Source organism: Coturnix japonica, chromosome 20 (assembly GCF_001577835.2).
Source record: "Coturnix japonica isolate 7356 chromosome 20, Coturnix japonica 2.1, whole genome shotgun sequence".
NCBI lineage: Eukaryota > Metazoa > Chordata > Aves > Galliformes > Phasianidae > Coturnix > Coturnix japonica.
Genome location: NC_029535.1, coordinates 11,026,717 through 11,040,757, shown reverse-complemented (window position 1 = coordinate 11,040,757; position 14,041 = coordinate 11,026,717). Strand labels below are relative to the sequence as shown.

Below are 14,041 nucleotides of genomic sequence, written 5' to 3'. Positions count from 1 at the left end.
TGTCCTTGTGATGGAAGCTGTGCTGGAACTGGACTTGCTCCACCAAATGGGAGAATCTTTCCACTTTTTCTCTTCACCTCCTTTTGTTTCTACTGCAACAGGTCAGTCTTCTAAATGTCCTGCCTGTAAGTATTTCTCAGACTGGCATGAGCTTCGATTCTACCTGCATCTTGTTTAGGTCAGCTTGTACTGAAGCTTATGCGGCTGGGAGGGAACTGAAGAATGTCTCCTTCTCCATCCAGGCCCTCCAAGTAGGCTGCATATGGTGATTGATGTCAAGGCTGTGTTTCCTTAAGGGCAATCAAATATTCTCTCTTTGTCCTTTGCAGTTCGATATCATTCTTTTTTCAGCTTCTCTGGTCAATAGTGGATATATATCTTTTAAGGTCCTAATTACATCTCCAAATCGTTGTTTTTTTTGGTGTTTTGTTTTGTTTTATTTCCCAGGTCACAGAGCTGAATAATGTGAAGAATATATCACGAATGCCAAAGAGCACAAAGAAGCATGCTGTTGGGATTTACTTTAACGACGACACCTCTAAAACTTTTGCTTGCGAGTCAGGTGGGTAAAATGGCAATGCACATGAGAAAACATAAGAGCATCAATTGTAAAATCATAAATGTATTATACCTACACACAGATTTTCTGGGCATTTATACAGAACTTGAGGCAGATGAGTGGTGCAAGGTATTGCAGATGGAGTGTCTTGGGACACGGATTAATGACATTAGCCTTGGAGAGCCTGACTTGTTGGCATCAGGAGTGGAGAGGGAGCAGAATGGTACGTACGTTGACTTTTGTTAATCTTTGGTTAATTTATTTTATAGTCATTTGGACTGCATATGAGAACATCAAAAATAAATTGGTACCCGAAATTGCTTTTTTGGTACCAGTCAAGAAACCAACCAAACTCCCCACCCCCATCCTGTTTATTGTTGTTTTGTTTGTTTGTTTGTTTTTTAATTGCTACCAGAAATAATGAGCATGGTAATAAGGTGCTGTAATTCAGGGCTTTAGAATTGTTTTGGAATAACACTTTTCCTCTCAGGCAGTTTAGATGACCTTGTAGATGGAAACTGTATTTTTGTTGTGTGTTTTCTTATATTGTGTCTGTACAACAGTTTCAGCCTCTGACTGAGGCTATTTATCAACACCGTTAAAGCAAATAATAAATAACAATAATTGCATGCAAAACCCGAGCCCTCAGCTACTTCACTTTCCTATGCAAATTAACTAATTATATGCACAAAAAGCTCTTGCAATGTATTTATTCATGCACACAGTTGTATTAATTGTTTGCAAATATCAGGATTATGATGGTGCAGTTCTATTCTGCATCTCAACACATGCCCAAATGTTTGATGCCCTTTGAGTGCAGAGTTTTGATTGCTGCAAACATTGAGTTTGCTGAGATATTGCAAGGAACTGAGTCTGTATTTTTGAAATAATTGTTCAAAGAGGAAATAAGATCTTTTAATAGAGGTGGAAAATAGGGAATTCCTTTAATGACTTCGACAGTTAATGGGCAGGGATTTTAGACTAACCTTTTGTTTTTCTCCCAGAGAGATTCAATGTGTATTTGATGCCATCCCCTAACTTAGATGTGCATGGGGAATGTACCTTGCAGATAACATTTGAGAATATCTGTCTTTGGGACATCCAGAATCCCAGAGTCAAACTCATCTCTTGGCCATTAAGTGCCCTTCGACGCTACGGGCGGGATCCTTCTTGGTTCACCTTTGAAGCAGGGAGGTAAGTGTGCGTTCATTGCAGTGCATCGCTTTCCTCCATCATTCTGAAGCAGTGGAGAAGGGGCTGCTGGTTTTTGTTAGTTGTACTCCTCTTTTCCATCTATCAACAAATGGGTTTATAAGTAATTTGAATGCAGTTTCTTCTTCTTGAGGTGTTGCTCCTTAACGCTTCCTGCAGCTTGAACTTAATGAACTGAAGTCTTTGTGTGGCTGAAGCTGGAGCACCTGTTGATTGAGCTAAACTCCCAAATCCTTTTTAAGGGCTGTGGTTGCGTTATTTTAGATAAGCACATTAAAGAATTACAATCATAAAAGAGAAGTGCATTATACAATTAACTTATCTGGAAAGAGAAGAGGCATTTAAATGTCCATCCCCTGTACTGCTGAAGAATTTAGTTCTCTCAGGAGAAGGGATATGTTTTTAGTTCTCTGATCGTGCATTAGCTATGGTAAGACATTGCCTTTGGGATGCTGAGTATAATGTGTTTGGGGTTTCAAGTGAAGGACAAAGCTCATTACAGGCAATATTAAAATGCTGAAAGGGGAAGAAGGAAAAGTAATCCCCTCTTTTAAGTCTAAATCTCAGAAATCTGGGTTTCGTGCATCAACTCTCTAGAGCTTATGCACTTTCAAGAGCAGTACTCACCTGAGTCTGTGTTTGGCCAGAGTAATACTGGTGGGGGTTAAAACAGTAAGATTGTGCTAGGGCTGTTAAAGCCCATGTAAATAACTTTGTTCAGTTCTTCGACAACCTTTGTTACATACCGTTTGTGAAGTAATGGCACTGGAGCTGCATGGGCAGTTATGTGCTGCAGATCCCCGTGAGCAAGTGAAAAATCTCACATCTGGATCCCGTCTGCTCTCACTTTGGCAGGATGTGCGACACAGGAGAAGGACTGTTCATCTTTCAGACACGAGATGGGGAAGCAATCTATCAGAAGGTTCACTCGGCTGCTCTGGCCATAGCAGAACAACACGAGCGCCTGCTGCAGAGCGTGAAAAATTCAATGGTACGACTGTGTGCTTCACTTGCTATTTCACATCAGTGAGCAATGCTTCGGTGTGACTTCCTTTTGATTCACAGGCAGTAAGCAGTCGGAGTGTTGCTCTAAGTAAATTCTTCTCAATTATTATATTTAGGGTAGTGTTTGTAACTGGGATTGCTTTTTGAGGATCCAAACAACAGGGAAATGTATAGTCCTTGATTTCTGTGGTTGGAAAACCATTGCTATGACTTAATACAGAGATGATGAGCTCCCATCAATCTGTAGTTTCCTTTCTCATTAACTTCTTCTAATTAGTCACCATCATGAGTTTGTTTAGAAACATTTCTCATCAATCTATTTACAGAATGTGGCTCATGCTCAATTTTTTGTTTGATAATTGATGCCTACGCTTGAAGGATGATTTGGAAGGAGTTGTATGGTTCAGGTTAACCTGTGGGAGGGAGGACTACATTTTTGTCTGATCCCTTGGTGGATGCCTGTTTTCTACAAGTGCTACTCATGTCTAAAACTCATTTTATGATGCTCGTTACCCCTAAAAAAATATAGGAGTGTAAGATGCAAAGTTAACATACAAACTGAGAACAGATTCCGTGGGATCTCCGTGTGCAATGTCAAAAGAAGGCAGTTTGATGGCTTTTGCACCTAGCAAGTTTTCAGGTCTTATGTCTTTGTTTTCTCATGAATCCTATGGAGTGAGAAGGAATCTTCTGTTCATCCCATATCACAATCAGTCTCTACGTTCTGAGAGTCTCACACTTTCTGGAATGCATAAAATGTGCAGAATGGACAGTTATGGAAGAGCCTGTCCATAAGCAACTTCTCTATTCCAGGCAGTACTAATTGGTTCATGTAGTCTGCAAGGAGAACTATGTCTTTTTCCTTATGTGAAAAGTGCTGCTGATATCCATATCCACGTCTAATCCTTTCAGTAATTTTACTGATTTCCTGAACTGGAACAGAATGGAAGTCAAATCTGCCATAGGAAGCTGTTTCTCTTGACAGTAAAATGAGGAGGAGCAATAGAAAATGATTTCTGAGTGTTCTGATGGACTCTGTGTATCATATAACTGCTTCAGCCCAGCATGCAGGTGGATGGATAGTTCTGTCATTGCTTGTAGAGCAGGTGAGCAAACAAGTGAGAAAGCACAGAAGACTGAAGTCTGCTTAGGGGTAATACAAGCTACATATGTCTGTTTCCAGCAGGGAAGGGACTGGTTGGTATGGCATTTTCAGCTACCTTCTGGCTGGTGTCACCTCAGTAAAGCCATGTCCATGAGGACGAGTACTGACCCAAAGCCTGTCTTGTTGAATAATGCCCCAAATTCCCTGATTTGAGACAGATGGGAGATGATGTAAGCATGCTTCAGTAACCAACTGAAGCAGATTAGAATTAGCCTAGTCTGTGTCAACTTACATAGCAAATATTTGTAGCACACCAACATCAGATGGGACAGAGCAGCCTGCTAAGAGCATGAATTCACTTAAAAAAAAAAGAAAATAAAAGAAATAGGAATTCATTAGCTTATACCTCCTGAAGTGAGTAGGTTTTCAGGCTATTTCATATTAGTGGTTTTACATTCATGTAATAGCATCTTTAATACACAGTGTCTGATTGTATGCTGTAAAATCTCTGTTTTACAAGCTCCCATACACTCAACAGATGCACAGTTGCTATAGGTTTCAATAGAGAGCAGCTGTACAGCCTCAAAAGATTTTTCATGATCACCGTGTCCAACCACAACCCCTAAATCCAGTTTCATAGACCTGAGAGCACTAAACAGGAAGCAAGAACATATTCCTGTTGAACTGAAAGCCTTGTAATTTAAGATCTGAACATAATTGCTTCAGACAAGTCCATATGCCCCTGAATCCAAGTCTCCCAAGCCTGTCATAGAAATGTCTGGTCCCAGTGTAGTCAGGATTAGTCCCTTCTCTTGGTTTCAAGGATGCTCAGATTTAGGAGTTTAGACAGAAGATCATTACATTAATGTAGAGATCAAATGGCTGCTTTTGCTGATCACAGGATACCTTGTGAGGGTCATCTCCATTGTTCAGGTTGATTGATTTCCTTGGTACTTTAATTCTGCATGAACACTTCCAAGAGGAGTTTATATAGAGGTTTGCTCACCCCCAGTGAGCTGCATCAGATTGTTTCTGTTTCCAAGAACTATTAACCCTGTGTGATTTTTTTTTTATTATATTTATTTATTTATTTTGTATTAGTGAAGCTAGAGCTACTATTTACAGAAAGATAAATAAGAGATGGGAGACACTGGTGGTGAGACATGAAGTCTCCTCTGAGTGGCTTCTGCTTTCCCCTGGCCACTGCTGGGCACTTGCGAGCTCCTGGGATCTGAACAGTAAAGGGGAGTTGGATGTCCCATGCTGGTGGTGGAGCACGTGGAACTGCTGAGTACTGCTGAGAGTGTGGGCTGTGATGTCTGACACCTCCCCAGCAGCCTCATGCTCCATAGCTCAGTGTGTTGGTGCAGCGTGGCTGTATCTGCCTGTGGGTGCTGCCAGGCTTCTAGGAATGAGCATGGTGGGCTTCCTCAGCCAGAGCCTCACCCTGATGAGAAGCTGTTCTGGTCAGTGCCAACTCACCTTGTCCAGCTGCTCCTTTTCTGCATTGCCAAAGAAATGAAAATACCTATTCAAATTGCAGGCATATTTTCACAAACATTTGATTGCCATGATAACTGACAGGAGTAGTGCTGTGACTTGACTGCTGTCATCAATGCCTGCTCTCAGTTGAGTTGCTTTAGAAAAAGACATTACAACCTGATGTCTCACTGAGAAATAACAACAGCGAGCTGCTCTGTTCTGGCTGCTGAATCCTGGTGCTCCAGAGGGGGATGTTTGCAGGCAGTTTGCCCACAGCAGGGCTGACTCCTCCTGGCTCTGCAGCTCAAGTGTGCTGCTGTTCTGGGTCCATCGGGGTGTGTGTGGCTGGGTTACAGCCTGGTGTCATCTCTGAACATTTCCATAGAGGTTCATAACTAGGAGTGGAAGTGCTAAGATAGATAGGAAAAGAAAAGGAGTCAAAACAGCAGCCATGTCTTAATGCCCTTTCATTTCTGACATTTACTTTTATTAATAGTTACCATTCTGTAGCTTTGTTCTTTTGAATTTGGCAAGTGTTACTTAAACAATTGTTCCCATAAATTTTGATGATATGGATTTGCTTCACTGGGAAGAAAATCCCCTCAAAAACACAGTGATCCTCTGCAACTGGGGGTCCCAAGACAAGGGTTTCCATAATGCAAATTACTTTAAACCGGTGCATTCTGCAAAGTCTTGGAGAATTGCACTGTTCAGTCTGAAAGAACCCATCTAATCTGAAATTATCTTTCTTTTCTTTCCTTTTGGAGCAGCCTTCCAAGCCACCTTGGAAGAATTTTTCTCTTAAGCAGGCAGTGTTTTTGCCTCATGCTAGTTTTGCTGATCGCTAAGAAGTGAGTGAGAGGCTGTGGATTAGGTGCCTTTCAATTAACAAGTTATTAGTTATATTAATGGTATGTGGAATTGCATGTCTTGCTTGACCCTCTGCTTGTAGCCACTGCTCATGCATGCTCCAGCACGGAGTTCTGGCTGGCTTTGACCTGCCTATGGTGCTGGGTGCCACTGTGGAATAAAGCCAGGCCATTAGCAAAGCTATTCCTGCTTTCTCGGTTGCTACAGAGATACAGTGGGCTAATTGTGAGAATGCAATCAATCATCGTTACAGCTGCTTTTGCTCGCAGTCTGAGGTGTTTTGATGAAGCGTTATGTATTCAGGACATAACATATTAATTCTTTTCCCCAGCTGTGAGCTTTCTAATTCTTTCCCATGCTGATTGAGTTCAGGTCAGGCAGCTCTTCTGGCCCTTCTGTGTCTTTATCTTCTTTCTCTGGCAGTGTCTATTTCTCCATTGATACCCTGCTGGGTGTTGCTGTCCTTCTGGCAGCTGGGCTGTGGTTCAAACTGCCCAGCTCACCCAGGAGTGCACCAGCCTACAAGTGCCGTCAGTGAGGAAGCACGTCTTGTTCTGGCTGTGGGTCCATCATTGTTTGTTTCCATGGAGCTGTTGAGTGTGATGGCACCACAAGTGATGTTGGGGCTTCAGTGATGGAGCTGTGATGAATACTCTATGCAGCGGAGGTGGCAGCTCATGTTGTGCAGTGACTCACACCCTGCCAACATGGGGGTGGGTGTTCTAAGAGCAAAGGTTGATCTGGGTTTGCTTTTGTTTTTGTTTTGTTTTCCCTTGACATTGCAGGCACCACATCCTCCGTACAAAGGGAGTTTGAAGGTTGTGGCCCCTCTAAAGAACCTCAAAATGGCTCTTCCATAACAGGCAGCTCTCTTGTAAAAGGTTTTGTCACCTCAGGTTTTGTGAAACTACAATGTAAGAACTTGCTCTTTTTCTGGAAAGCATTTTTATAAATAGAAAAGATCAAGTACAGGTTTGGCATCTTCAAACTGATGTTTTTCTGAGCTTTGGAAAGAGAATTTTAGCTGTACTGTGAAGTATATGATAAAACCCAGATACTATCAGCCAGCATATGCATATAATTGAATTCATGTGAATTCAATTCATGTGAAACATGTCTAATCGGGTTCTTGGGGTGCTGAGGTTGTACGTAGCTTTGGGAAGCTGCTTACATAGTTGCTACGTAGCTGTCAAAGGAGGAGTGTTTTCCTGCCTCCCACTGAACCTCAGTTTCTGTTGCAGCTGCTTGATTTAGACCTCCCTGCAGGGGCAGCGGTGCTGGCACAGGAGCAGGGCAGCACGAAGGTGAGCTCTGGTGTGCAAAGCAGCGTGATCTCCTAATGCATGGTGTGTGCCCCAGACTAACACTGAGTCAGTCCCTGCTGGCTGCAGGGTGGGCAGATGGACAGAGGGAGACACTGTGCTGAAATGCCATTAGAAATCTTTTCAGGCAGTGGTTGCGCTATTCCCTGAGGACCTTCAGTGTGCACAACTGCCTCCTTCACATGTGTTTACTGCTTTGCAGCTTCAAATGAAGATGAGCGAGCGAGCCGTGTCCCTCAGCACCATGGTGCCCCTGCCCCGCAGTGCCTACTGGCAGCACATCACACGGCAGCACAGCACCGGCCAGCTCTACGGCCTGCAAGGTAAGGTGGGGTTGGGGAGGGCTGTTGGCAGTGCTGCTGAGGCAGTGCAGTGTCTCATCTCTCCATTTCGCTGAACACTGATGCTCAGTCTAAGCCAGTTGCCACTGTTGTCAAATTAATGGAGGGAAGTGCTTGTCCAACCTGAGCTGGAGAGCTGGGCATCAGAAGGATGCTCATCTCGCTTTTCAGTGGAGATGTGATTCATGTTGTGGCTTTATCTCTAGATCTATGTCTGTGATGGGGCCCACAGGCCCACTGACCCAAAAGAGGGGAAAGGGAATGAAAGGGAAAGAAATACAGTGGCAATGGTTTGGGGAGGAAAAGAAACGTAGTTTAGTAATTGGGATTGGTAATTGGTAATAGGTGCTATTAAATCAGTTAATTACAACTTAACAAGATTTGAAGTGGCTGAAACTCATAGAGGGTGGTGATGAACATGTGTACAGATGCTCCCATTAAGTCACGAGGTTCAGAGCAGATGCTTTTGCACTCCTTAAATCACAGAGGTGAGGAGCTGTGGTGAGGCTGGGTCCACTCCTGGCCCTGGACTTGGTCAGTGGTTTGTGCCTAAGGGATTGTATGTCCACAATCAAAGATAGGACCTTACTGAAGCTAACAAAGCCTTGAACAATGACTTACCGAGGGTCCCTCCGGCGGCGGGGTCCCTCCGGAGGGCTCCGTCCCGGCTGCGGTCCCCGGGGGCCATCTAGCGGCACGGCGCTCCTCGAGCTGTGGGATGGGTTCAGCTGGGGCTGGTGAGCTGTGAAGGAAGGGTCGGGGGTCCTCGGAAGAGGCCCAAAGAACAGACGGGACACATGGTGCAGCTGGGGGCAGCCCGGTGCTGCGGGGCAGAGCTGTGGCTGGCTGCGGCTTTCTTCTCGCAGGGTATGGACGGATGGAATGACGCTGCGCTTGGGAAATCTTATGGAGATGGTGGATTTGATTGATTTATTTATGGCAGCCCCTCACAGATGAGGAGGAATAATGTTAGATGCTTATTTTACGCGTTTAAACAAAGCAGGAGGCTCCGACCTCTGCAGAGCGCGGTGTGTCAGCGGTTGTAGTTAGAAATCCCCGGGGCTTCCATTCTTATCCCTCTCACAATCACAGCTCCTCGTTTTGTCCCGTTCCTTGTTTCGAACACTAGAGGGAGCATGCAGCACGTGAAAAGCCCAAGCGGAGCCTCTGCCGTGTTTCGGGCAGAGGAATAATGCAATAGAAGCATCGAGCCCATCACGGCACTGCTATCGCTGTGCATCACTGTGTTATTAGTTCTTAGTGCAGTCGTTCAGTACGGCATAAACAGACTGTATGGGTACAGGCCACTCGTTTTGTATTTAGAAGAACAGCTTGCTTGTTAAAATGGAAAGCGGATCCTTGGAGATGGTAGTCATGAGAATGCAGTAAAAGGCTGAAAAATCCTGGTTCTCAAGAAGAAAAAAATAAAAGTCATGCAGATGATGTTGTAATTAGGAAAGATATTGAAGTTGTTGTCTCTTTTGGCTGTCAGGGACTATCTCAGTGGCACCCTGAGCATCCCCATTTAGAGCACATTGCCCAAAGCTTCAAATGCTTCAATTCATATTGAAAATCTGAGTGGAGATGTTTCTGAGATGGAGCAGCAGGTTAATTAAACCTATCCCTACATGAAGGATATAACCTGTAGTTCACAGAGTGGTCTGCAGTGAACTGAGTATGATCGCTGTGCCTCACTGAGCGTTGTTCTGTTCTTCCCCCTGGCACACACCAGATGTTTCAAGCCCTGTGAAGCTCCATCGGACAGACACGTTTCCAGTCTACAGATCAGACCATCGATAAAGGGCTGCCAAGAACTTTACAAACTCTTTGTCTTCTGACAAGCTGCCCCGGTGGATGACATGGATGATGCAAAACAAGGATAGAAACACTGAGAAGCGTGGGCTGGATGAGGAGTTATTGCAATATAAGGTGGTGTGTCGTCTTTTGTTTTGTTTTTCTTTCAATCTTTGCCAAAATTAAACTGATTCTGTAGAGATTGGGCATGGGAGCAAAACCATCCCACCCTGCAGTGGTTCTTCTCTATCCTACAGCTGGACAGACAAGTCGCTCTCTGAATATTTCCAGATGTTTTTGTATGATCCCTATGTTGTAAATAGACTTTCCAGTCGTAGTGTGGTTTTGTCCTGTCCATTTCAGCTGCCATCCTTGTTTGTAGTGCTTATCTTCAGTTCTTATCACTACTGTTCAGCATAACCCCCAACCTTTGAAATGGTGGCCAGTTTTAAGCAGCTATTGGATTCAATCTTTTCCTGTTTGAAACCCAGTTTGTTTCTTTTAAAAGCACACTCTCTGTCTTCTGTTTCCTGTATTTATTTCCATCCCTGTAAACGTTTGAAATAAAAACAATTCCCATTTAATTTGTGGTTCAGTGCTTCGTATCGTCACCATCAGCACAGTGAGCAGAGCTGTGAGGCCAGAGGGACAGCAAGGGGGGGGGAGGATGAGGTGAGGGTCCCCCCTCCCATCTCTTCTGACAGCTCCTCTCCTTGAAGTGTGGAGGAGCAGACTGAGCAGGACTCTCACAGCGCCACACCGCAGAGTTTCCTGTTTTATGACCACAGCCACAGCACACACTGCTGCCATAGGGGCACCTTAATTCAGAGGAAGAAAAAGACCTCCAAAATAGCTTGGTTGGCTGCTGCACACTATGGCCAGAAACTCATAAGAATGGCGGATAGAAGGTTGTGATTATTCTGATTACAAGTGAAGCCCTGCATTTAACATCATAGTTAAATCACTAAGTTTTGCTTGTTTGATGGGGGGGCATGAATAAGTTGTTTCAGCATTTCTCTGAGCATAGCAGCTGTATTTATGTGAGGTTGGCTTTTTTTCCATGTTTGGACTGTTGTTGATATTCAGAATTAAAGTTGTTAGTATTTAATTCCACTTTCCTTCTCGCACCTTGCAGCAGAAAAGCATGATTAATTAATATTTAAGCAGCTGAACAACTCTTGAAGCTTGTTACTCACAGCCAGAATGTCGTTAAATTAAATAATCACTCAGATAAATGAATGCAGTAAGAGTTGTATCCGAGTCCTGTTGCTGAACAGATCTGGAAAATGAATAATAATAACAGTGCTGCCTCAGGCACTGGGGTCGGGGGTCGCAGTGTGGTATTTCTGTGTAGTCATTAACTTTCACGAGGGCAGATTGATCTTCTGTTTTCAGGAACAGTAATGAACCGTTTTCTCATTTTTAGGGAATGTTCTGTCATGGCCTGTAGCCACGTAGGCCTGAAAGAAAAGCTGTTTTCAAACAGGAGGTTCTAATTAGTACTTGGGCCTCAGCTGCACTGATTGCACTACGCTTCCTTGGTGGATTTATAAGTGCCAGGAAATCAACTTGTCAGGGAGAAGGTTTGTGTTGTTGTGGTGGTTTTCTCTTCAGTATGTAGCCTATGCACCTTTCTGTTTCCTGACACACCTGTGAAAGGGTCTTAGCTTCAGACACACAGGCTGTGTGGTTCTGGGTTCGGGTATCTCCTCAGCTCTTTACCTTCTCAATACTCTGGAAATGTTAGAAATAGAAGGTGTGAGCTGTTTGTCTTGTTCTAGGCCAACTAAATTAAATGCATGGCCCCTCTGTGAAATGAATGCCTGCCCTTTCTCTCATTTCTCTGGGTTGCCATTCCTTACTCTCCTGTCCTTTGCTTTTACGTTCTGCTGAGAGCTTAAATCCAGCAGACAGTCTGCAGAGGTGGACAGGTTGTCTCTGTGTAGTGCATGAAATCATGCTTGCATGAAATTATAGCTTCTAGTAAGATATTGTCCACGCATTGAGATCACTGGATAAAAGTAATTACCAAATAGGAGAACACTGGCAATGAGAAATTCACTTGCTAATTTAATTTATCGTATCTCACTTCTTGACTGAGCGGAGGGCTGAGTTTTACGGAGTGAGATGAAATATCTGCAGACCAAATTACATAGAAAGCCTTTCTTGCTGAAGGCAATGCATGCTTTTGGAATATATGGTCCATAAAACTGAAGTAAATAGTTGCATAAATATTTATTTCTCCATAAACATGTAATGATGCATATGAAAGCCACACAGTATTAATGATGCATGATCTCTATTTTTGGCACATTTAGTAAAATTAAAGCATGTCTACATTACATAGGCGAAGCACATAAATACAGCTCTGCAATGCAGGAGGGGAAAAGATAGCAGTGTCAGATTGATAGCTGCTCTGCCAGCTGTGAAGGGTGCAGAGCTGGGGGACCTCTCCAAGCTGCAGCTGTCTCTTTGGTGCCATTGAAATCTGACCTACTGAAAAAACCACACTTGAGTCTGGGGACTGTGTCTCCTGGGTAGAGTTTTGTGTTAGGTTTGGTTGGAATTAGATCCCAGCTCATCTTTCTGGGGCTGTTGGTGCAGGCCATCCAAAAGCAGAAGCACCATGTGAGGGTGGCAGTCTCTTTTGGCATTGGTGCTGAGTCGTGGTGCGAAGCTCTGCCTGAGTCAGAAGTGAAACAAAGGGAAGGTGGGTGATAACATTCGGGGATGAGTTCTGAAAATAAAGCTTTGCATCTGAGTCACTGTCGAGAGCATTTCTGGGTTTGTGTGTTACTCCAGTTTCAGATTATTTTAAGTTTTGCTTTGTTCATGCCAAACAATAGTAGGATTGCCTGTTAACTTCAAACCAATTAGGCTTGTGTTGTTTTATCATTGACAAAGGCTTTTTCATGCCAAGTGGAGAGAATTTGGCTTGGAAAACACTTGCTGTCTGTAAGATAACTGCAATTAATAACCCCTTAGGTAGAGGCATTTGTAGAAGACTGTTCTGTGCTTTTGTTTCTATTCTTTCCCTGGGGATGCTCCTGTGGTGCTGTTTGTTTTACTGAGGAGCTGGTATTTAAATGAGAGCACCAGGCAGATGACATCAGGATGGGTTGGTTGTCTTCCATGTCAGAGCTCCTCCAGGCTCACTCCTGGAGCTGCACAGCCCCAAATAAAACCTGACATTTGAGGAAGCCCAGGTGATGTTTGTGTTATTTGCAATAGTCACCTCTTGATTCAGGCTTACACTGGGAAATCAAACAACTGAGCTGCTCAAAGGCAGCAGGAATCCTTCCTGCTGATACTGCTGGGCTGGGGTCAGGCAAGCCTCTATTAGCACCCTTGGGATTGCATCACCAAATGGCAATGGCATTACCAGCTGTCACCTCTGACATCCATGTCAGCATTAGGTCTGACACGCACAATATAAGAAATCCAAGTCCAGTCAAACTGAGGCAGTCCTTGGAGTGGGAAGTTCACGCTGCTATTTTGAATCTGTTTGAATCTGCTGATAGGCTGGTAATGCTTCTTTACCTCTTATTTGGTGTTATCACTGTGCTAGCTAATTTCACCCACCCAGTGGGTCAATGTATGTACTGTGCAGCTCCCATCCAATAATCCACCACAGGCCACCTCCCTGGAAAACCAGTCCCTTCTAGCTCTGTGCTGTCAGACTGTGTGTTCCACCTTGTATACCCCTGTTCTGCAGCTGAGACTGAAGAGAAATACAATACTGGAGCCTGTCTGGCTTCCAGCTGCTGTGACAAGGGGAAGTTTCCTGTTGCTTTTATTAAGTAACCATTATTTGAGCCCAGAGTGCTTTTATTGCCTTTGTCAGTGGCTGCCAGGCAGGCAGGGTTACAGCTGCCACTCTTCTCTGAGCAACATAAACCTGCAGAAAGCAGGACAGGGTGAAACCATGACAGAAATGTGGGATTCCTGCAATGCTATCTGATATTAAAGAAGAAAAAGGAGAGTTGTGTCATAACCCATCAGTTTCACCAGTTGCGTCTATTACACAGAATTGTGCCCACTATCAGCATTCCCATTTCTGAACACACTGCAGAGAAATGCCCACTGATTCAGTGTGCTGTGATTCCCAGCATCTCGAGATCCTTCTGTTCCATCCCCACAGCTCTGTAATATCCTCTGTATCAGGTGTGCTCAGGGCCATCCCCTTGTCCCATGGTACAACAGGGTAATGCAGGCTGGGGTTCCAGAGAATGAGCCCCGCTATATATGTGTGCAGGCTGGAAGCCCCAGGAATATGAATGTTGAGTTACTTGTGTTATTTTACTAGCATTGAGTACAGCAACACACTGATCACTTATATATCCATTTCCAT

General features: G+C 44.0%; 1 protein-coding gene across 4 annotated transcripts in view; it reads left to right on the top strand.

Moving 5' to 3' along the window:
- DOK5 (docking protein 5) overlaps nucleotides 1-10,267 on the top strand; it is a 29,220-nt gene extending 18,953 nt beyond the window's left edge. Inside the window, exons 3-9 of one of the 4 annotated variants that reach the window (XM_015882094.2) lie at nucleotides 448-562; nucleotides 642-782; nucleotides 1,564-1,753; nucleotides 2,627-2,762; nucleotides 7,475-7,537; nucleotides 7,758-7,878; nucleotides 9,629-10,267. In XM_015882094.2, the coding sequence (XP_015737580.1) occupies nucleotides 448-562; nucleotides 642-782; nucleotides 1,564-1,753; nucleotides 2,627-2,762; nucleotides 7,475-7,537; nucleotides 7,758-7,878; nucleotides 9,629-9,696 (834 nt within the window). In that variant the 3' untranslated portion in view covers nucleotides 9,697-10,267. The remainder of the gene's footprint in view (nucleotides 1-447; nucleotides 563-641; nucleotides 783-1,563; nucleotides 1,754-2,626; nucleotides 2,763-7,474; nucleotides 7,538-7,757; nucleotides 7,879-9,628) is intronic. The other 3 variants (XM_015882095.2, XM_015882096.2, XM_015882097.2) reach the window with 3 other exon arrangements.
- The last annotated feature ends 3,774 nt before the right edge of the window (nucleotides 10,268-14,041 follow it).